The sequence below is a fragment of the Phoenix dactylifera genome, chromosome 16, assembly GCF_051530095.1.
Source record: "Phoenix dactylifera cultivar Ajwa chromosome 16, Ajwa_hap1_PhDact_Kaust_v1.1, whole genome shotgun sequence".
NCBI classification, from domain to species: Eukaryota; Viridiplantae; Streptophyta; class Magnoliopsida; order Arecales; family Arecaceae; genus Phoenix; species Phoenix dactylifera.
In genome coordinates, this window is record NC_143205.1 from 1,091,212 (window position 1) to 1,113,754 (window position 22,543).

At 43.1% G+C, this 22,543-nt stretch overlaps 1 protein-coding gene and 1 non-coding gene across 2 annotated transcripts in view; both read right to left on the bottom strand.

Moving 5' to 3' along the window:
* Positions 1-133: 133 nt before the first annotated feature.
* LOC120104330 (uncharacterized) overlaps positions 134-22,543 on the bottom strand; it is a 50,638-nt gene continuing 28,228 nt past the window's right edge. Inside the window, exons 2-3 of the mRNA XM_088712872.2 lie at positions 1,181-1,794; positions 134-652 (exon numbers count right to left, since the gene is read on the bottom strand). Coding sequence (XP_088568998.2) covers positions 134-652; positions 1,181-1,794 — 1,133 coding nt within the window. The remainder of the gene's footprint in view (positions 653-1,180; positions 1,795-22,543) is intronic.
* LOC120109576 (small nucleolar RNA R71) lies at positions 10,098-10,203 on the bottom strand. The gene has a single exon (XR_005510412.1). It is a non-coding gene; the product is annotated as a small nucleolar RNA R71 (small nucleolar RNA).

The window sequence follows — 22,543 nt, forward strand, 5'->3', positions numbered from 1 at the left end:
GGGCTTGGTCGGGTAGTCTGAGGATCACAAATATCCCAATATCAAGAGAAACACAACATGATTAAAAAACTGCAGATTATCATGAGGAGAAGATGGGACTCATGTCCTCGATCACCGAGGACCCCTTAGGGTTCTACTGGTAGTACATCCGAAGGTTTTCGGAATTCCAGCTCCGCGGGATGAGGGTCCCTTCGAGGGATTCCAACTTGTATGCTCCGGGCCGCTGGACACGTATAATTCGGTAAGGTCCTTTCCAATTTAGGGCTAGTTTTTCCTGCTCGGTTGGCTGAGAAGCTTCAGCTCTTCTAAGGACGAGGTCCCCCACTTTAAAAGACTTGGCCTTGACTTTGGCATTGTAGTACTGCGCCGTCTTCCGTTGGTATCTCATCATACGGACTCGGACGGCCTCCCTCGCCTCTTCAACGAGGTCCAAATTGTTTCTGAGCTGAGAGGAGTTGGAGTCAGCATTGTAGCACTCCACCCTCGGTGAGGGGAGTCCAATCTCCAAAGGAATAACAGCCTCTATTTCATATGCCAGGTTGAAGGGGGTCTCGCCGGTAGGTAGTCGAAATGTAGTCCGGTAGGCCCAGAGAACATTGTATAAGTCCTCAACCCACTGCCCCTTGGACCGGTCGAGCCTGGCCTTGAGTCCCTGCAAAATGGTGCAATTTGTTACCTCGGTTTCTCCATTTGTCTGTGGATGGGCGACCGAGGTGAAGCGGTGGTCGATGCCGAGTTCGGAGCAGAATTTTCTAAAATGAATGTTGTCGAACTGGTGGCCGTTGTCAGATATGAGGATGCGGGGGAGTCCAAATCTGTAAATTATCGACTTCCAGACAAAGTCCCACATCCTTTGCTCAGTAATCCGGGCCACTGGCTCGGCCTCGACCCACTTGGTAAAGTAGTCGATAGAGATGACTAGAAATTTCCTCTGCCCGGTCGCTGGGGGAAATGGCCCCAAGATGTCAATTCCCCACTGAGCGAATGGCCAGGGGGCGCCGATCGAGGTCAGCGGGGCCGAGGGTCGGCGCTAGATGTTGGCGTTCCGCTGGCACCGATCGCACCTTCGGACGAAGTCCGTTGCATCCTTCTGAAGTGTGGACCAGTAGTATCCCTGGCGGAGGATCTTGTGGGCCAATGCTCGGCCTCCCAAATGGTTTCCACAAATTCCCTTATGAACCTCTCGCATAGCATAGTCCGCCTCTGACGGGTGGAGACATCTGAGGAGGGGAGAGGTGAAGGATCTCCGGTAGAGCTTACCATCATAGAATACGTATCGGGAATCCAGACGCCTAATTCGGCGAGCCTCGAGCTCATCGTCAGGGAGAGCTTCATCTTGCAGATAACTGATGAGCTCGTCCATCCAGCTTGGCTCGGTTTCGATGTAGAGGATCGGCTCAGGCTCTTCTGTGCTGGACGTTTGGAGATACTCGAGCATTGTTGCTTTGGAAAGTTCGCTCATGCGGGAGGTCGCCAGTTTCGACAGTTGGTCTGCCCTCAGGTTCTCCGACCTAGAAATATGTTGAATGTTGAAGGAGCTCAGAGTAGAGGTGAGGTCTCGCACCTTCTGGAGATATTTCTGCATCGATGGCTCCATAGCTTCGAAGTCTCTCAGAATCTGGTTCACGACCAGTTGGGAGTCACTGAAGACCTTCAGGTCTTCAACCTTCAGCTCTTTAGCCAGTTTGAGCCTGGCGACGAGCGCCTCATATTCCGCCACGTTGTTCGAGGCGGGGAACTCGAAGCGCAAAGCTTGTTCTGCAACTACCCCGTCCGGGCTGGTGAGGATGAGGCCTGCTCCACTACCCCCCGAGGTTGAGGAGCCGTCAACGTGTAGGGTCCATGACTGCTCCGGGGTCTTCGCCAGGTTTATTATGTGACAGATTATGGGATTGCTGCTCTGACAGGTAGTGTTGTTGTATGTATTGAGATAATCCTGACAGGTCAATATAGGAAAGGTGATTATTTTATGCATGCATCATGCCAAAATTTTCAGGATTTATTGATGATTGATAGGTAGTAGGGTTCTACGTGGTGGCTGGTGGCCTTATGCCTACCCGCACCCTAGAACCGTCGTGGTAGCCCACCGAAATAGGGCAGGGGTCGTGACAGAATATAGCTCTATTGCTTACGAACAACTTTTGTTCTTTAGCAAAGTAGAAGTAATATCCTTTAGTTTCTTTAGGGTAACCAACAAAGAAACATCTATCAGACTTGGGTTCAAGTTTGTCTGTTTTCAAATGTTTGACATACGCCGGACACCCCCAAAGCCTAAGGTGAGAGAGCATCGGCTTACGTCCAGTCCATATCTCATGTGGTGTTTTATTTACCGACTTACTTGGAACCTTATTTGGAATGTAGCAGGCTGACTCAAGTGTATATCCCCAAAAGAATATGGACATACTCGCAAACCCCATCATAGATTGAACCATGTCTAACAGAGTTCGATTTCTCCTTTCTGATACACCATTATATTGTGGTGTAACAGGAGGAGTCCATTGGGAGAGAATCCCATTTTCTCCTAGATATGTCAAAAACTCACTGGAGAGGTATTCACCTCCTCGATCTGATCGAAGAGTTTTAATACTTTTTTCAGTTTGTTTTTCTACTTCATTACGATATACTTTGAATATTTCAAATGATTCAGATTTATGTCTCATTAAATAGACATAGCCATACCTAGAAAAGTCGTCTGTAAACGTAATGAAATATGAATACCCACCCCTAGCATTTGTGCTCATTGGCCCATATACATCAGAATGTACAAGGGTCAATATGTCACTGGCTTGTTCACCTTTTTCGATAAAAGGTGATTTGGTCATTTTACCAAGAAGGTATGATTCACAGGTTGTCAATGATTCACAATCATTAACATCTAGGATTCCCTCTTTACTTAACCTGTTCATCCTGTTCTTGTTAATATGACCTAGCCTATGATGCCAAAGGTAGACATCCATGACATTATCTATTCTAGGGTGCTTATTGGATTTATACATTACATGAACAGGCTGTGACAAAATGTAAATGCCATTACTCAGAATTCCATTCATTACAACACCATTCCAAATGGCATTGAAATAATCCTTTTGTATTGATATTTCAGAACCATTTTTGGCCAAAAGGCCTACAGAAATGATATTCAATAGAAAACTTGGACAATAGTGACAATCACTAAGGACATTTACATGAGAGCTGAATTCAAGTTTAAGAATTCCTAAAGCTAGAACTGGAACTAGTCTTCCATCTCCAACATTCCGGAACCTTTCTTCTTCTTCAAACCTCTTACTAACTTGTAGCTCCTGCAACGAATTGCAAATATTAAAAGGACTACCTGTATCCAATACCCAGGTTGAATTATCACAAATAGAAAAATTGCAAGGTGTTATCATATAAGTACCTTGATTGGCAACTGATTGCCTACTTTTCTTAGGCCGGTTCGGATCGAGGGATGCAATGTAAAGAGAACAGTTTTTCTTCCAATGTCCTTGCTTCTTGCAGAAGAAGCACTCCGCCTTGCTCTGATCAGCCATTTTATTCTTTTTCTGACTAGGCTGAGCATGGCGCACCTGTTTCTTTTGGATTTTATTTTTCTTTTTTCTTTTCTTAAAGGAGCGACCCTTGGATGAACCTCCCACTAAGTTCACCGTCTTCTTAAGAAGTTGGTGATCATTCTCAAATGTCTGTAGTAACCCTAACAATTGGTGATAATTCACTACAGGTTTCGTCATACGAAAATGAGTGAGAAAAGGACGGTATGATCCAGGCAATGAGTTTAGTATGACATCCTTCCCCAATCGATCATGAAGGGGAAAGACAAGAGAGCTTAGACGCTCGATCAACTCAATCATGTACAGTTCATGATCAGTTACCGAGGTCCCATCTTTCATTCGAGCGCTGAAGATGGCACACTAGTTTTGTGCCTCTCAACGTCGTCAGGAATGCCGAATGATTCATTCAATACTTGTGGAGTGATTGATTAAAACCCTATTTGATTTTGATGAGCTCAAAGCATTAGAGTATATATGTTGTTTACTAATGAATTCAATTGAGTGTTTCAGTGAAAATCTTGTCTAAGTGTCTCAAGATTTGGTTCATAATATTTTGGATAAGTTAAGAAGTCAGTTTGAACCAAAGTCTGAGACTCGAGTCGACTCCAGAGTATTACGAGTCGACTCCAAGCGTATCAGGATCACTGGCACGGGCTCGAGTCGACTCCTGACCATTACGAGTCGACTCCAACTGAGAACAGACAGACAAACAGAAAGCATCAACTCAAAATCTGTCAGCGAGTCGACTCCTGAAGTGCGCGAGTCGACTCCGATGTTTACCGAGTCGACTCCGGAGAAGTATGAGTCGACTCCAAGGAGTTACAGGCAGAAAAGTCAGAGAGCGGTTTTCGACCCTGAGATTCGAGTCGACTCCTGTGGAACGCGAGTCGACTCCGATGGTTGGCAGGTCGACTCCAAAGATAGTGAGAGTCGACTCTCAGCAGTACACAAGGCAAAAGTCAGAGAGCGTTTTTCGGACTCTGAGATTCGAGTCGACTCCCGCATTGCACGAGTCGACTCCGAGACACCGCGACCCCAAAGAAGACAGAAGACCAATTTGCTGTCTCTGAGATTCGAGTCGACTCCCAGACAGCTCGAGTCGACTCCAAGGCAGCGCTTCACTAAAAACACAGAAGACTAAGTTTCGGAAACTGAGAGCCGAGTTGACTCCGGAACAGTTCGAGTCGACTCCAAGACTGGACGAGCCAAAAGACAGTAGATCGAGAGTTCGGGCTCTGAGCGCCGAGTCGACTCCCAGGATTGTCGAGTCGACTCGAGTGGACCAAGTTCAAAAATAGATCCACGGACTCCATGGGATGAGCCGACACCGAAAATGCCAAGTCAGCTCCAGAAGTTGGCGAGTCGACTCCGGGTCAAGTCGAGTCGACTCCCAGTCGAAGAGGCGACTTTAATTCAAATCCGGAACAGTTGCCGAGTCGACTCCAGAAAAGCATGAGTCGACTCCCGCTACAGCCGAGTCGACTCCTGATCGCGCGAGTCGACTCCAACCCACCAACGGACATATTGTCAGGCTATGCAGAGTGTGCAGAACGGGCAGAAAAAGGTCTCTAACGGCTAGTTTCCGTGGGGGATGGCTTAAATAGCCACAGAAGACTGTAGCAAGGAAGAGAACAACCATTCCACTCAAAGTAATCAAGCTTTCAATCTCTGCAACCTGGTTTTCAACGGAAAAGAGGGAAGAGCAACATTAACTGCATCCACCTACTTCTTCCCAACATTGAAAGAGATCTCCTCCTGCATTCAAGTCGACCAGACATTCAAGAGGAGACCCGAAGTTCAAGAAGCCCTACTCTACTCCAACTCAAACGTGTTTGAGGGCTTCTAACTTCTCTTTTGTTTATATTGTTATTTATCTGCTTTTGAGAAGCTCTGTTTTTCTGTTACTCCTTTTTACTTCCATCTTGTCTTTGCTTGGTTCAATCGGGGGATTGAATCAAGGGTATTGAGGTTGGTTGGTGAGCCGAGTGTAAAACCAACGTGTAAGGGTTCGATTGTGATCCCGGGAAAACAATCGGGTTGGTTCTAGTCGGTGAGCCTGGAAAAACCGACCGAGTTCGTTGTGAGCTCGTAAAACAACAAGTTTGGTTGTGAGCTTGGAAAACAACCGGCTGTAATCCAAGGGGTTATAGTGAATTCCCAAGTGAGACTTGGGGAGTGGACGTAGGAGCAAGGGTTAGCTCCGAACCACTATAAAACATTGTGTTTGTGATTGTTTGTCTCTCTCTATCTCTCGCATTTCATTCACCGCACATAGAAACTAATTAATCATCTCGCAAAAGCATTAATTAGTTATCCACAAAAGTTTTAATAGCCAAATTATTTTAAAACCCAATTCACCCCCCCTCTTGGGTTGTCTATCTGGGCAACAAGTGGTATCAGAGCCTAAACTCTTCTACCCTAAGAGTCAAAGATCAAAATGACAACCCCATTTGGATCTTCCCACATTGAGGGTCAGTCCACCCAAAGACCCCCATTCTTTAATGGATCTGACTACTCATATTGGAAGGCTAGGATGAGAATATTCATCCAAGCCCAAGACTATGAGATGTGGACCATTGTAGCAAATGGGCCATACATCCCATCCATTTATGTAGAGGGGGTCACTGTACCCAAACTCGAAAAGGATTGGGATGAACACGACATGAGAAAGGCACAACTTAATTCTAAAGCAATGAATGTGCTTTACTGTGCACTAGATAGGAATGAATTCAATAGAGTCTCTACTTGCAATTCTGCAAAAGAGATTTGGGATAGACTTGAAGTGACCCATGAGGGCACGAATCAAGTCAAAGAATCCAAAATAAATATATTGGTTCATAAGTATGAACTATTTAAAATGGATTCTAATGAAACAATCACTTGCATGTTCACTAGATTCACTGACATTGTCAATGGCCTAAAAAGCCTTGGCAAAAACTATACTAACAGTGAGCTTGTCAGGAAGATTCTTCGATGTCTACCAAGGTCATGGGAAGCCAAGGTGACGGCAATCCAAGAAGCTAAGGACTTGAACAAGCTTCCACTTGAAGAGCTCCTTGGATCCCTAATGACTCACGAGCTAACCATGAAGCAATGATAAGTGCTAAATAATGTACAAATTTATCTATTTTACATAGCACTTATTACTATTGTTATGCACATATTTTAAATATTAACAAAAGAAAATGTGTTTCCCCTCTCATTTCATTTGAATAAATTATTAGAGGTAATTCAAGTTTGGTTTAATTTTCTATATTAATTTAGTCTAATGTGTGTGCAGGTCGAGTCATCCCATTCACGAACTAGTCTCAATCTGTTCCATGTGTGGACTACTTTCTCCCACATGTGCATGAAGCTACCCATTCCTTTGTCCACGTCATATTTCCCGTGTGCACCAAGCTTCCCAACTTAGCAAAACAAAGGCCTCTCCCATTTTCTCCACGTGTCCAAACTTTCTTTATTTTAGATTCAGAACAAAGCCCTTCCAACTTACCCGAGTGGACCCCAACCACTTTTCTAAAAAAAAGAAGAGAAGAAGAAATATAAATAATAAAAAAATTCAAACATCCTACTCATTCCCGTATTCATCTTCCACATTATTTTATTTTATTTTATTTCTTCTCTTCCCCTGTTTCAGAACAAGCCGCATGATCCTCCGCATCCTCCCCCGCTTCCGCGTTCAAAGAACTCCACCCAGCCGTCAGCATCCAAGCTCCCGCTTCCAATCAAGCACCCGAAGAAGGAAACCCATCTCATCTTCTCCCGTTCACGCCATCAATCCCGGAATCCCAGCCATCAACAGCCACCGTGCCAAGCCGTCCGCATCCTCAGCGTCCCCACCGCGTGCCAGATCCCGTGCCAGCAACGCTTGTCTCCAAATCCTCCGCAATCACCGAACCTCCCAGCCCCTCTTCCGTGATCCCGACGATCCCGCACTGCAGCCAGCGACCATTCCGAGCGAGTAGAAGACCAACTCCTCCGCGATCACCGTGCGTATCAACCAGCAAAGCCAGCAACGTCTCCAGCCAGCCGGGCGTCTTCCGCATCAGGCATCCGCCTGCATCCCCGCCTCCTCACAGCTGCCGTTCTTAGCGAGCAAAATCCGAGATCCACGCCCTCGTCCCAGCTCCTTCCGGATCGGCGTCCGTCTCTAGCTCCTTCCCCTTCTCCGTGATCCAGGCATTCCGCATCAGCCTCCCAGCGATCCCGCGGCACCCCTCATCCGGAGCCATCCCCTTCCGTTTCTAGCCATCAAGGAGCACGAGATCCGGCCATTCTCCTATGGATTGACGCCTTTCGCCCCATCCATCCGCGATTTTCCCTCCAGCATCACGCCCCGGAATCAGCCGGCCGTGATCTCTTCTCCCTTCCCGAACGAGCACTCCGGACAGCTATAAAAGGAGGGGGCTGAGGCGTTCGGAGGGGAGGGAGGCTCGGTGGAGAAGAAAGAAACAGGGGGGCTCTGTTTCGGTGAAGAAGAAGAAGAAAGCCGAGAGAAAGAAATAAAAAAAAAGAAGAGAGAGGGGAGGAAAGAGAAGAGTCTTGGATATTTTGGGAATTATGGGAGGTGATCAACTTCATTTGAGGATGGGAGGTCGTCCGGAAGCCATGCTCGGCTAAACATCTAGTCTAGGGCTGGATGAAGCCCTAGCAATGTATCAGGGCATTGTAGTTCTTATTTTTATTGTTATTTTGGAGCTTGTTTAAATTCTTATTTTCAATGAAATATTCCTTTATGATATTTAAACTTTGAGCATGCTAGTTACTAATCATGTTTGCTAAAGTAGTCTAAGATGATCCATGCCTAGGAAGATGAAGTGTGCTGCATCCTAGATTAGCATACTTAGGTAGACACTTCATGCTATACCGAAGATGGATCTTCCTAACACTCTTTATGTTTTTATTTTAAAAGGCTTATAGCCAAAAATTGCATGCCTTCCAAAAGATAAAAATTAAGAACACAATCCTTGATGCAATGCTATGTGGTGGATTCCAAACCCTAGATCTATTTACTTTGATTAAATTTCAATTCGTACTCATAGATTAATTTAGTTGAATCAAGTTAGCAAATCCTTCTTTTTGATTTATTTTTAAAAGAAAAATAACTTGTCTCCAATCCCTGTGGACCGACACCCGTAATCACTATCCTACAGGATACGTGCTATTGCGTGGTTTATTTTCAAAATTGAAATAACCGATCAATTTTTGGCGCCGTTGCCGGGGATTGCTAGCATAGTTATTTTTCTTATTAAAAAATTATTTAAAAATTAAAAAAAAAAAAAATTCTTTTAAAAAAATTTCTATTATTGTTACTTTTCTTATCTTCTTTTTCTCCCTTACTAATTTTTATTTATATTATTTGATCAGGAATCGAGGAAAAAATCTGGGATGATCAAAAGGAGAACTGCCGGAAAAGAAATGTTGTAGAGGTTTGCAAAAAAAAAAAAAAAAAAAAAAAAAATTAAATTGCTGGGGAAATTCCCTTTGGTAACCTCTAAACTTTTCTTATTTAAATTAATTATTGGTTTGAAATTTTGTGGTGATTGTTTGATTTTAATTATAGCAAAATTGTGAATGCATGCTTGATACACATACACAAATCAATTTGCACATAGTAAGGGCAATCACCCCAACAAGATAAGAGCCGGATTTCATCACCGGACTCTTGCCCAACTTAGGTGAACTCAATCTCACATAGTGTCATCTTTAATTAAAATCAATTAGACGTTGGCTCCTAGGGACATTCGAGCTCAATAGGACGAAGATCACCGAAAGTTGCACCAATTTCGCTCTGTGGCTTAGTTGATGTCTAGGCAAGCTTTGTCCCTATAAGGGAGACAGTTCATCTGTTCGAGGCAAGTGGGTTTTAAGTGGGACCTTTGCGAACGCATCGTGACCCCTCCACTTACCTGGGAGCTTACCTGGTCAACTCGGTTCATTAGACCGGATTGGAGGCTTAGGTGACCTCTTCAAACCAGTTAGGAGCTGTCTAGTGATTTTAGGACAAAGACTAGGATTGATATGCTTTGCATGCTTGATTGATCAAGTACTAGTGTATGCACGGTAGTCGTTCTAGAGTACAAAATCTATTACCTTTTGACCCTGAAATAGAACGAACCCTTAGGAACATTCGAGCTAAGATCAAAACATTAGGATCATCCCCACCTCTTAAGATGGCTGAAGAACAACCCAAACTCTTGAGGGAATACTTTACTCCCACTATTTATACTTCCCCATCTTGCATTCGATTACCTGAGGTAGCAGCTGTACAATATGAAATAAAGTCTAGTGTGATCCAAATGCTCCCATCTTTTTATGGGCTCACCAATGAAGACCCATATAAACACCTAGATGAATTCCTTGAGATTTGCACCACTGTCAAGATTCAAAATTTCACTGATGATGCTTTAAAACTTAGATTATTCCCCTTCTCCCTTAAAGATAGAGCCAAACAATGGCTGAATTCTTTAGAAGCTAACTCAATTCGTTCTTGGGATCAAATGCAACAAGAATTCCTTAAAAAATACTTTCCCATAGGAAGAACGAACCAGTTTAGACGTGCCATTACAAGCTTCTCCCAAACCGAGGGAGAAGAATTTTATGAAACTTGGGAGAGATTTAGGGACCTAATCCGTAAATGCCCTCATCATCAAATACCTAAGTGGCAGCTAGTGCAATGTTTCTATGACGGTTTGACGGAACGAAACCGTCAGATGATCGATGCTGCATGCGGGGGGACTTTCATGCTTCGAAATGAGCATGAAGCATGGCAACTATTTGAAAATCTTAATGAAAACTCCCTCCACCATGCTTCGTGTTCTCGTCAAGCATCCCCGAATTTTCAAAGAAAAGGGGCCATTTGTGAAATAAGTCATTCTATGGACCTGTCTAGCAAGGTAGATGCATTGTCCCATAAGATTGACCAACTAATGATAGGAGGACAGGTCGTTAGTTCTTCCCAAGCACAAGTGTGTGCTATCTGTTCTAGCCCATCGCATCCTATTCATGAGTGCCCCTCAGCACCCCAATATCCCGAACTCGTGCAAGAACACATCAATGCTGCCCAAACACAGCCCAGACCGGGTAATGATCCATTTTCCAATACATATAATCCGGGATGGCGGAATCATCCAAATTTTTCTTGGAGGCAGCAAGCTTCTAATACCTCCCAACCCTTCCCCCAAAATTTTCAAAACCCTCAGAATTTTCATCTCTACCGTCCCTCAACTCAATTTCAGCATCCTCCTCCTCCAACCCAAAGAAATACAGCCTTTGAGGAGAAGGTGTTGACTGCCCTTCAAGGTTTGGAGGCAAATACACAACTATTGCACTCTCACACACAATCAATTGCTAAGCTAGAATCCCAAATGGGTCAACTAGCCAATGCATTAAATAAACGAGAGGAAGGTAAGCTTCCAAGTCAACCAATGAGTAATCCTAGGGGACAATATGTGGCTCAAGAAACCCGACTAAATCATGAGCAAGCCAATGCTTTGACTACCCTAAGGAGTGGACGTATAATAGATAATAAGGTTGGGGAGGGTAACAATAAGGAAGATGAAGAAGAGGAGAGGAATGTTTCACATGAAAACCCAAAACCTTCTTCAGCTAGTCCACCATCTGTCACAACCCATACTCCAAAGGCTCCATTTCCTGAAGCACTTAATGCACCCACTCCCTTTGGCAAGAAGGGAACTTCACTAGAAGAGATGATGGAGGTGTTCAAACAAGTTAAAATCAACCTTCCACTTCTTGATGCCATCAAACAAGTTCCCTCCTATGCCAAATTTCTCAAAGACCTTTGCACCCAAAAGCGAAAATCTAGGACACATGTGCCTAAAAAGGTCTTACTTACTGAACAGGTAAGTTCCATTCTCCAATACAACACCCCTCCAAAATTCAAAGATCCTGGCGCTCCCACTATTTCCTGTGTCATAGGAGATAACTCCATTGACCGAGCGCTCTTAGATCTAGGGGCAAGTGTGAATCTTCTACCCTATTCAGTCTATGAGAAATTTGGGTTAGGTGAATTAAAACCTACCTCGGTGTCCTTACAATTGGCTGATCGATCTGTGAAGATACCACGGGGGATGATTGAAGATGTTCTTGTCAAGGTAGACAAGTTCTATTTTCCAGTAGATTTTATCGTCCTTGACATGGAACATGTGCCCAACCTAAAAAAAACAAATCCCTGTGATTCTTGGTCGTCCCTTTTTAGCAACAGCCAATGCATGTATCAACTGTAGAACCGGGGCAATGGATATATCATTTGGGAACATGAAAATTAAATTGAATGTTTTTCATGCCGCTGACCAACATGTGAGGGAAGACGAGTGTTGCCTAATTGACGAAATGGATGATCTTGTAGAGGAAGCCCTTCCCTATATCTTAGCAGATGACCCCTTAGAGGCATGTCTGGCCCATTTTGACATTGACAACTTTGATATAGACAAGGCCATAGAAGAAGTTAACATCTTACTTGACAATCAATCTCCAGTGAGTTCCCTTCCTTGGAAGAGCCGACCTGAACCTCTTCCTCCCATTGCTAGCGCGCCACTTTGTCCTTCCATTGATTCACCACCTAAACTTGAGTTAAAGCCACTTCCAACAAATCTTAAGTATGCCTTTCTAGGACCAGAAGATAGCCTCCCTGTAATTATCGCAGCCAACTTATCTACTGAACAGGAGGGTAAACTTTTGAGGGTGCTAGAAGAAAATAAACATGCCATAGGATGGTCTGTGGCCGATTTGAAAGGGGTTGACCCCTCTGTTTGCATGCATCGAATTCATCTCGAAGATGATGCAAAACCTACCCGAGAAATGCAAAGAAGACTCAATCCTAACATGAAGGAGGTAGTCAAGAAAGAAGTGGTGAAGTTATTAGATGCCGGAATCATTTATCCAATTTCTGATAGTAAGTGGGTGAGTCCGACACAAGTGGTACCCAAGAAATCAGGTATTACTGTGATTGAAAATACGGAAGGAGAATTAATACAAACACGCACAACCACGGGTTGGCGCGTGTGCATTGACTATAGAAAACTTAATTCAATGACTAGGAAGGACCATTTCCCTCTACCTTTCATAGATCAAATTTTGGAACGGTTGGCTGGTCAAGGTTTCTACTGCTTCTTAGATGGTTATTCTGGATACAACCAAGTACCTGTCTACCCGGACGATCAAGAGAAGACCACCTTTACCTGCCCATTTGGGACATTTGCATATAGGAGGATGCCTTTTGGACTATGTAATGCACCCGCAACTTTTCAACGATGCATGATGGCCATCTTTTCAGATATGGTGGAAAACTTTCTAGAAGTATTCATTGATGATTTCTCAGTTTTTGGCCTATCTTTTGATGATTGTCTGAACAATTTGACCTTAGTTTTGAAAAGATGTAAGGAGACCAACCTAGTACTAAGTTGGGAAAAGAGCCATTTTATGGTTCAAGAAGGCATAGTTTTAGGACACGTCGTGTCCAAGAGGGGCATTGAAGTAGATAAAGCCAAAGTCGATCTTATTTCCAATCTTCCTCCACCAAAAACTGTGAAACAAATCCGATCATTCCTTGGTCATGCTGGTTTCTACCGTCGCTTTATTCAGGATTTCAGTAAGATTTCCAAACCCTTGTGCAATCTTCTTGCCAAGGACACTCCCTTTGTCTTTGATAAAACATGCGAGGAGGCATTTGAAAATCTTCGCTCGAAATTGACCACTGCACCTATCATACGGCCCCCTAATTGGACCCTTCCATTTGAACTAATGTGTGATGCATCCGACTATGCTATTGGGGCAGTCTTAGGGCAACGGCTAGATAAAGTACCTCATGTCATTTACTATGCTAGTAAAGCACTCTCAGATGCACAATTAAACTACACCACCACTGAGAAAGAATTGCTAGCGGTAGTATTCGCACTAGACAAGTTTCGATCTTACTTATTAGGATCCAAGGTTACCGTATTCACTGATCATGCTGCCCTTCGACACCTTCTTGCAAAGAAGGATACCAAACCCCGTCTGATTCGATGGATTCTTTTACTACAAGAATTTGACCTAGAAATTCGTGATAAGAAAGGAACTGCAAATGTCGTAGCGGACCACTTATCTAGGATTCTTCTTGAGCCCTCTTGTAAAAATACCTCACCCTTGCACGATTCTTTCCCAGATGAACAATTATTTGAGGTACAAAGAATAAAAACGCCATGGTTTGCAAACATAGTGAATTACCTTGCCATAGGACGAATTCCTGATGATTGGTCAACTCAAGATAAGAACCGATTCTTTTCACAAGTAAAGTTCTATTATTGGGATGATCCTGATTTATTCAAGTATTGTCCCGATCAAGTCATCCGTCGATGTGTCCCTGAATGTGAATTTCAAAGTATTCTTTCATTCTGCCATTCACAAGCTTGTGGGGGACATTTTGGGGGTAGAAAAACTGCAGCAAAAGTTTTACAAAGTGGATTTTATTGGCCCACACTTTTCAAAGATGCCCATAACTTTTGCCAAACTTGTGAACGGTGCCAACGGATGGGTACCATCTCTCGTAGAGATATGATGCCTCTCAATCCTATTTTAATTGTAGAAATCTTTGATGTCTGGGGTATTGACTTCATGGGCCCTTTCCCACCATCCTTTGGTTTCGAATATATTCTGGTAGGGGTTGATTATGTTTCAAAATGGGTAGAAGCTGTCGCCACTAAAACTAATGACCACAAGGTTGTGATTAAATTTTTACATGAAAACATCTTTTGTCGTTTTGGTACACCCCGGGCCATTATCAGTGATGGGGGATCTCATTTTTGCAACCGATCTTTCGAGGCTTTGGTTCGCAAATATAACATCACCCACAAAGTTGCTACCCCATACCATCCCCAAACGAGTGGACAAGTCGAGGTGTCCAATAGAGAGTTAAAACACATCTTAGAGAAAACGGTACGTCCCGATAGGAAAGATTGGTCTCAAAGGATAAATGATGCACTCTGGGCTTACCGTACCGCCTACAAAACTCCTATTGGCATGTCCCCCTACCGATTAGTTTTTGGTAAAGCTTGTCACTTACCGGTAGAACTTGAACATAGAGCTTTCTGGGCTATAAAAAAATTTAACTTAGACATGGCAGTAGCTGGTCCTCACCGAAAACTCCAACTAAGTGAACTTGAAGAATTGCGTAATGAGGCTTATGAAAATGCTAAAATTTATAAAGCAAGGACTAAGGCTTTTCATGATAAAAATATTAACCGTAAGTCCTTCGAACCTGGTCAAAAGGTTTGGCTGTTCAATTCCAAGTTGCGACTCTTCCCGGGTAAACTACGCTCTAGGTGGGATGGACCATTCGTAGTGAAAAAGGTTTCTCCTTATGGTGCAGTAGAGATCCAACACCTCAATGGTGGACATGTTTTAAAAGTCAATGGTCAAAGGTTAAAACCTTATGTAGACTGTGTTGCCGACGGGCAATTGATCGAATCCCTTAATTTAACGAACCCTGTTTATCAAAATAATTAAGGACCCACTGTGTCTGGCTGAAGACAATAAACTTAGCGCTTGTTGGGAGGCAACCCAATTCTCTTAGATTATTTCTTAACATTGAGGACAATGTTAGGTTTAGGTTTGGGGGTATTCATCTTGATTTTCATCAAAAAAAAAAAAAAGTTTTAAAAAAAATATAATAAAAAAAAATCATCTTTAAAAAAAAAATTTTTAAAATAATTTTTTTTTTTTTTTTTTTTTTAAAAAAAATGTGTTTATAAAATAATAATAAAAAAAATTATTAAAAAAAAAGTTTTGTTGAAAAAAAAAAACCTAATTTATATACATTTATGCGAGAATGATAAACACACAAGGTATATAAAATCTAAAAGCCCAATGACTAGTGGGAAGTAATACAAATTTAAGTTCTTTTTATTAAGTCTCTCTTAGGGAGTTGTAAGCTAATTAATACTTTGGAATTTCACTACACACTGGCCGACCCTTCTAAGGTCTAGGCTCGACATTATGTTGATAGTATAGTAGCAACCTTGGACCCTGATGAATCATACTTATCTAATCCAATAAAAAAAAAAAAAAAAAAAAATCAATAAAAATGGATTTAGTCAGGAACATCGAAAAGGGCTACCTATTGTCAAAGGTCAAGTGGGCTTGTGATGAGGACTCCGAGCATAAGTCCGTAGGGGAGTCTTGATGCCCGACACCTTATGCCAACTGGTGTGAGAGTTGTCGACTGATTGCTCGTTACACGGAGAAATCACCACAAGAGTAAAAGTGCACAATTTATATATCTTTCTTAAAAAAAAAAAAAAAAAAAAAGAAAAAAAAAGGAAAAAAAAAAGGAAAAAAAAAAAAAAAAGCTGTATTGACCGAAAAGACAATAGTGTGAAAGCCGTCGTTGTAAAAATTCGAGTAAACTGGAATATTACAGATAAAGCCCGTGAGGTACTAAAGTAAACATCCACAACTCTCGAAATCCTGCAGATAAGATGGTTTTGAATCAGTGAGTAGGTTCCTTCGACCAATCCTTGGAAACTACTGGTATTAGCAATATTTTGGAGATCTGAGCTCTTAGCTTGGGTACGGTCCAGATTTCACTGAGCACTCCAGTATAAATAAGTCTTACAACTCCCTAACGGAAACTTAATGACTTCAACTTGAATTGCATCTTGACCTAGAATTTGGGCTGATTTAGTAAATAAAACCGTGTGTGTTTTGAAATTCTTATCATTTATGTATCTTGAATTAGATTTTAATATAAAAAAAAAAAGAGTTTTTGAAATTCTTTACTAGTATGCATTTGGAATTTAATTTTCACTTAATAGATCAAAAAAAATAATAAAAAAAAGAATAAAAATAATAATAAAAAAATATAATCATAACAATAAATGATTTATTTTAATATTGAAGTTTGTGGGTATCTTCACTGGAAACCCTCACGAGACTATAACTCGTCCACTAGGGTAACCTAGGGGTTTAAAGCCTTGTTGCATATGGTAAATGCAATCGCGATGCCTGCGAAAGTGAGTTAGAGTTTCTTCTTTTCTAATTTTATTTTGCTCGAGGACTAGCAAAATGTAGGTTTGGGGGTGTGATAAGTGCTAAATAATGTACAAATTTATCTATTTTACATAGCACTTATTACTATTGTTATGCACATATTTTAAATATTAACAAAAGAAAATGTGTTTCCCCTCTCATTTCATTTGAATAAATTATTAGAGGTAATTCAAGTTTGGTTTAATTTTCTATATTAATTTAGTCTAATGTGTGTGCAGGTCGAGTCATCCCATTCACGAACTAGTCTCAATCTGTTCCATGTGTGGACTACTTTCTCCCACATGTGCATGAAGCTACCCATTCCTTTGTCCACGTCATATTTCCCGTGTGCACCAAGCTTCCCAACTTAGCAAAACAAAGGCCTCTCCCATTTTCTCCACGTGTCCAAACTTTCTTTATTTTAGATTCAGAACAAAGCCCTTCCAACTTACCCGAGTGGACCCCAACCACTTTTCTAAAAAAAAGAAGAGAAGAAGAAATATAAATAATAAAAAAATTCAAACATCCTACTCATTCCCGTATTCATCTTCCACATTATTTTATTTTATTTTATTTCTTCTCTTCCCCTGTTTCAGAACAAGCCGCATGATCCTCCGCATCCTCCCCCGCTTCCGCGTTCAAAGAACTCCACCCAGCCGTCAGCATCCAAGCTCCCGCTTCCAATCAAGCACCCGAAGAAGGAAACCCATCTCATCTTCTCCCGTTCACGCCATCAATCCCGGAATCCCAGCCATCAACAGCCACCGTGCCAAGCCGTCCGCATCCTCAGCGTCCCCACCGCGTGCCAGATCCCGTGCCAGCAACGCTTGTCTCCAAATCCTCCGCAATCACCGAACCTCCCAGCCCCTCTTCCGTGATCCCGACGATCCCGCACTGCAGCCAGCGACCATTCCGAGCGAGTAGAAGACCAACTCCTCCGCGATCACCGTGCGTATCAACCAGCAAAGCCAGCAACGTCTCCAGCCAGCCGGGCGTCTTCCGCATCAGGCATCCGCCTGCATCCCCGCCTCCTCACAGCTGCCGTTCTTAGCGAGCAAAATCCGAGATCCACGCCCTCGTCCCAGCTCCTTCCGGATCGGCGTCCGTCTCTAGCTCCTTCCCCTTCTCCGTGATCCAGGCATTCCGCATCAGCCTCCCAGCGATCCCGCGGCACCCCTCATCCGGAGCCATCCCCTTCCGTTTCTAGCCATCAAGGAGCACGAGATCCGGCCATTCTCCTATGGATTGACGCCTTTCGCCCCATCCATCCGCGATTTTCCCTCCAGCATCACGCCCCGGAATCAGCCGGCCGTGATCTCTTCTCCCTTCCCGAACGAGCACTCCGGACAGCTATAAAAGGAGGGGGCTGAGGCGTTCGGAGGGGAGGGAGGCTCGGTGGAGAAGAAAGAAACAGGGGGGCTCTGTTTCGGTGAAGAAGAAGAAGAAAGCCGAGAGAAAGAAATAAAAAAAAAGAAGAGAGAGGGGAGGAAAGAGAAGAGTCTTGGATATTTTGGGAATTATGGGAGGTGATCAACTTCATTTGAGGATGGGAGGTCGTCCGGAAGCCATGCTCGGCTAAACATCTAGTCTAGGGCTGGATGAAGCCCTAGCAATGTATCAGGGCATTGTAGTTCTTATTTTTATTGTTATTTTGGAGCTTGTTTAAATTCTTATTTTCAATGAAATATTCCTTTATGATATTTAAACTTTGAGCATGCTAGTTACTAATCATGTTTGCTAAAGTAGTCTAAGATGATCCATGCCTAGGAAGATGAAGTGTGCTGCATCCTAGATTAGCATACTTAGGTAGACACTTCATGCTATACCGAAGATGGATCTTCCTAACACTCTTTATGTTTTTATTTTAAAAGGCTTATAGCCAAAAATTGCATGCCTTCCAAAAGATAAAAATTAAGAACACAATCCTTGATGCAATGCTATGTGGTGGATTCCAAACCCTAGATCTATTTACTTTGATTAAATTTCAATTCGTACTCATAGATTAATTTAGTTGAATCAAGTTAGCAAATCCTTCTTTTTGATTTATTTTTAAAAGAAAAATAACTTGTCTCCAATCCCTGTGGACCGACACCCGTAATCACTATCCTACAGGATACGTGCTATTGCGTGGTTTATTTTCAAAATTGAAATAACCGATCAAGCAACACAGCGAAGAAGAGTCCTCACATAAGAAAAAGGTAATAGCTCTTAAATCCACATCATCTAACAAAGATTTGTCCTGCAGTAGCAGCAGTGAAGAAGAAGATCATGAGGGAGATGATGATGAGGCTCTTCTTGTGCGCAAGTTCAGAAAATTCATCAACCACAAGAAGTCCTATCATCAAAGGAGAGGCCCCTCAAATTTCTATCGCAAGGATAAAGGTAAGAAAAAGGAAAATGAGGGGATTGGATGCTATGAGTGCAAGAAGCCGGGACACATCAGAGCTGAGTGTCCCTTACTTAAGAAGGGCAGCAAGTACAAGAAGAAGAAAGCCCTTGTCACCACCTTATCGGACTCCGACGCATCATCTTCATCATCGGATGAGGAACAAGAAGAAAATGCCAATTTCTGCTTCATGGCCAACGAAAATGAGGTAACATCCGAAACGCATCTAGATTTTACTTTTGATGAACTTTATGATGCATTTAATGAACTAATGATTGAATATAAGGCTATAAACATTAAGAATAAAGAGCTAAAACTAGCTAATCAAACTTACATACATAAATATGATAAACTAGTTAAGGATAAGGACTGTATCACCAAAGAAAATCTAGAACTTAAGACAAGCAACCAACTCTTAATTAAAAAAACTAACACCTTAAGTAAAGATAATGAAAAACTAACTAAGGAAATTTCAGAACTTAAAAACAATAAACAAATCTTAAACGAAAATCTCATAAAAGACTTGAATACTCTAAAAACGGAAAAACAAACTCTAACTAAAGAACTTGGAAAATACAAACCTTTGGTTGAGAAATTTACTTATAGTTCTGAAAAATTAAATATGATACTTAATAGTCAACGTGCAGTATTCAATAGAGCAGGTTTAGGATATAAACCTAAAAATAAGCAAAAACTTCTTAGTAACTTCTTTGTTAAAGCAGGAGAAAGTAAAACTAAGAAAATAACCTGTTTTTGTTGTGGAAAATTAGGACATAAGGCAAATGTGTGTAATTATAGAAAAGGAAAAACAAAAGGAAAAATTAAAAGGGTATGGGTTCCTGTTGGGGTATGTGGAGACCTTTGGTGATGAAGAGAATTGAAGGAGAATCAATTCTGCATAGTTCCGTCTGGCGGACTGTCAGAGTCGACTCAGGCTACAGTCGAGTCGACTCGGGAACAGTCGAGTCGACTCGAGGTCTGTCGAGTCGACCCGAGAAGAGAAAAGCCGCAAAAACCATGTTTCTGTCTGGACTGTCAGAGTCGACTCGAACTACAGTCGAGTCGACTCGGAGCATCGTCGAGTCGACTCGAGATACAGTGGAGTCGACTCGAGATCGTGCCAGTTAAACTGGAAATTGTCCAGACATGCCAGAGTCGACTCGGACTTCAGTCGAGTCGACTCGGGCTCGCGGAAAATCATACGGATGAGTTTTTCTTTTGGTGTTTTGTTGGCGTTTCGACGGCTATGATCATCTGAAGGTCTTGAGACTATATATAGGACTCATGAGAGCCCTAGGGTAAAAAAAAAAAAAAGGATTGGCCGTATTTTGAGAGAGACTCTTGTTTGTGAGGCTAGGGTTCTAGAGAAGAAGAGGATTGGGATCCTACTTCTTGTGCAAGGGGAATTCTGTGTGAATCTCTTGTAGATCGATCGCTTGTGATCGTTCGGGTGTGTGCTATCTCTGTAATCAGTTCATCCTTATTGAGATTTGGAGCGGTGGAGGACGTAGGCTATTTGTAGCCGAACCTCGTTACATCTTTGTGTTTGCTTTGCTATTTTCTTCCTTCTTCTTCCTTTGATCTTTGATAATCCGTTGCGGTGCTCAAGTGTTTTACCCTACTGATACCAAGGGGTAATCTTTTGCCCTTCGTAGGCGGAGCGAAGAGGTGATCCTTGAGTCTGGAGTCGAGGGAGCGAGAGAGTGCTTATCCGTTTGTATCTCTCTTGCTTGTCCGACGTCGGTGGCGGCGCTGGTGTGAGTGGGTTCCGGTGCGGGTCGCTGCCAACAATTGGTATCAGAGCTATTGGTTATTCTGCAATGGCGGATGAAGGGAAGTTGCGAATTGAGAAGTTCAATGGCACGAACTTCGGGTTTTGGAAGATGCAAATAGAAGATTACCTTTACCAGAAGGATCTCTATTTACCTCTTGGAGGTAGAGCAAAGAAACCAGAGAAGATGTCCGATGAAGACTGGGAGGTCCTCGATCGGAAGACGCTCGGCACCATCAGATTGTCACTTGCATCCCAAGTGGCATTCAACATCAAAAACGAGAAGACGACGATGGAGTTGATGGCAACATTGTCGCGGACGTACGAGAAACCCTCAGCATCAAACAAGGTATTTCTCATGAAGAGGTTGTTTAATCTTCGTATGAAAAATGGCGGCAGCGTAGCAGAATACCTCAACGAGTTCAATGGACTCACGGCCCAGTTGGAGTCAGTGGAGATTAGTTTTGACGATGAGATTCGGGCATTGCTAATCCTCTCCGGATTGCCTGATAGCTGGGAGGGCCTGGTGATGGCGGTGAGCAACTCTTCGGCAACGGGGAAGTTGATTTTTGATGACGTTGTGGGAGTGCTTCTGAGTGAAGAAGCAAGAAGGAAATCTTCTGGAGCTACGGAGTCGTCTGGAAGTGCACTAAACACCTCTGACCGGGGAAGACAAAAGAAGGACGGTCGATTTCGAAGCGACTCGAAGTCGAGATCCAGCAGGTCTCGAGCACCTCAGAACAAGGGAGCGAAGTGCTGGAACTGCGGGAAGACGGGGCACTTTAGGAGGGATTGCAAATCTCCTAAAGGGAAGCAAGGCGACCACACCGAAGGAGTCAGCAAGGATCTGGCAAATCTTGCTGAAGACGGTGATATGGATGCCCTCGTTCTATCTTTGTCTACCTGTGACGAGTCTTGGGTGATAGACTCGGGCACGTCTTTCCATGCTACATCCCAACGGAAGCTTCTTGGAGGATATGAGAAGGGAGACTTTGGCAAAGTCTACCTAGGGGATGGAGAGCCTTGCACCATACAAGGAAGGGGAAGCGCGGAAGTGAAGTTGGTTTCTGGATCTTCACTTGAGCTTGAGGACGTACGGCACGTACCTCAACTGCAGAGGAATCTGATTTCTATTGGACAGTTGGCGAGCCAGGGGTACAAGGCTACTTTCACAGCTGATCAGTGGAAGATATCCAGAGGTTCGTTGACGGTGGCTAGTGGCAAGAAGGTTGGGACACTTTATGTCACCAACGGCACGGAGAACTCTATTGGAGTTGTTGCAGCAGATGTGGACACCAAGTTATGGCATTGTAGACTTGGGCACATGAGTTATCAGGGACTGGAGGTGATGCACCAGTTAGGAAAGCTGCAGGGTCTCAGGAGTGTTGAGATGGACTTCTGTGAGGATTGTGTTCTCGGAAAGCAGAAGCGTGTTTCATTCAACAAAGAAGGTAAACCTCGGAAGCAAGAAAAGCTAGATCTCGTGCACACGGACGTGTGGGGGCCTGCACCAGTTTCTTCCATTGGTGGATCTCAGTACTATGTTACTTTTATTGATGATGCTACCAGGAAGCTTTGGGTGTTCTTCTTGAAGCACAAGTCAGAGGTATTTGGGGTATTCAGGAGATGGCAGGCGATGGTAGAACTCGAGACAGGAAAGAGGTTGAAATGCCTGAGATCGGACAACGGTGGTGAGTATTGTAGCAGGGAGTTTGAGGACTACTGTGCAGATGCTGGGATCGTCAGGCAAAGGACAGTTCCAGGAACACCACAACAAAATGGAGTTGCTGAAAGGATGAACAGAACAATTAA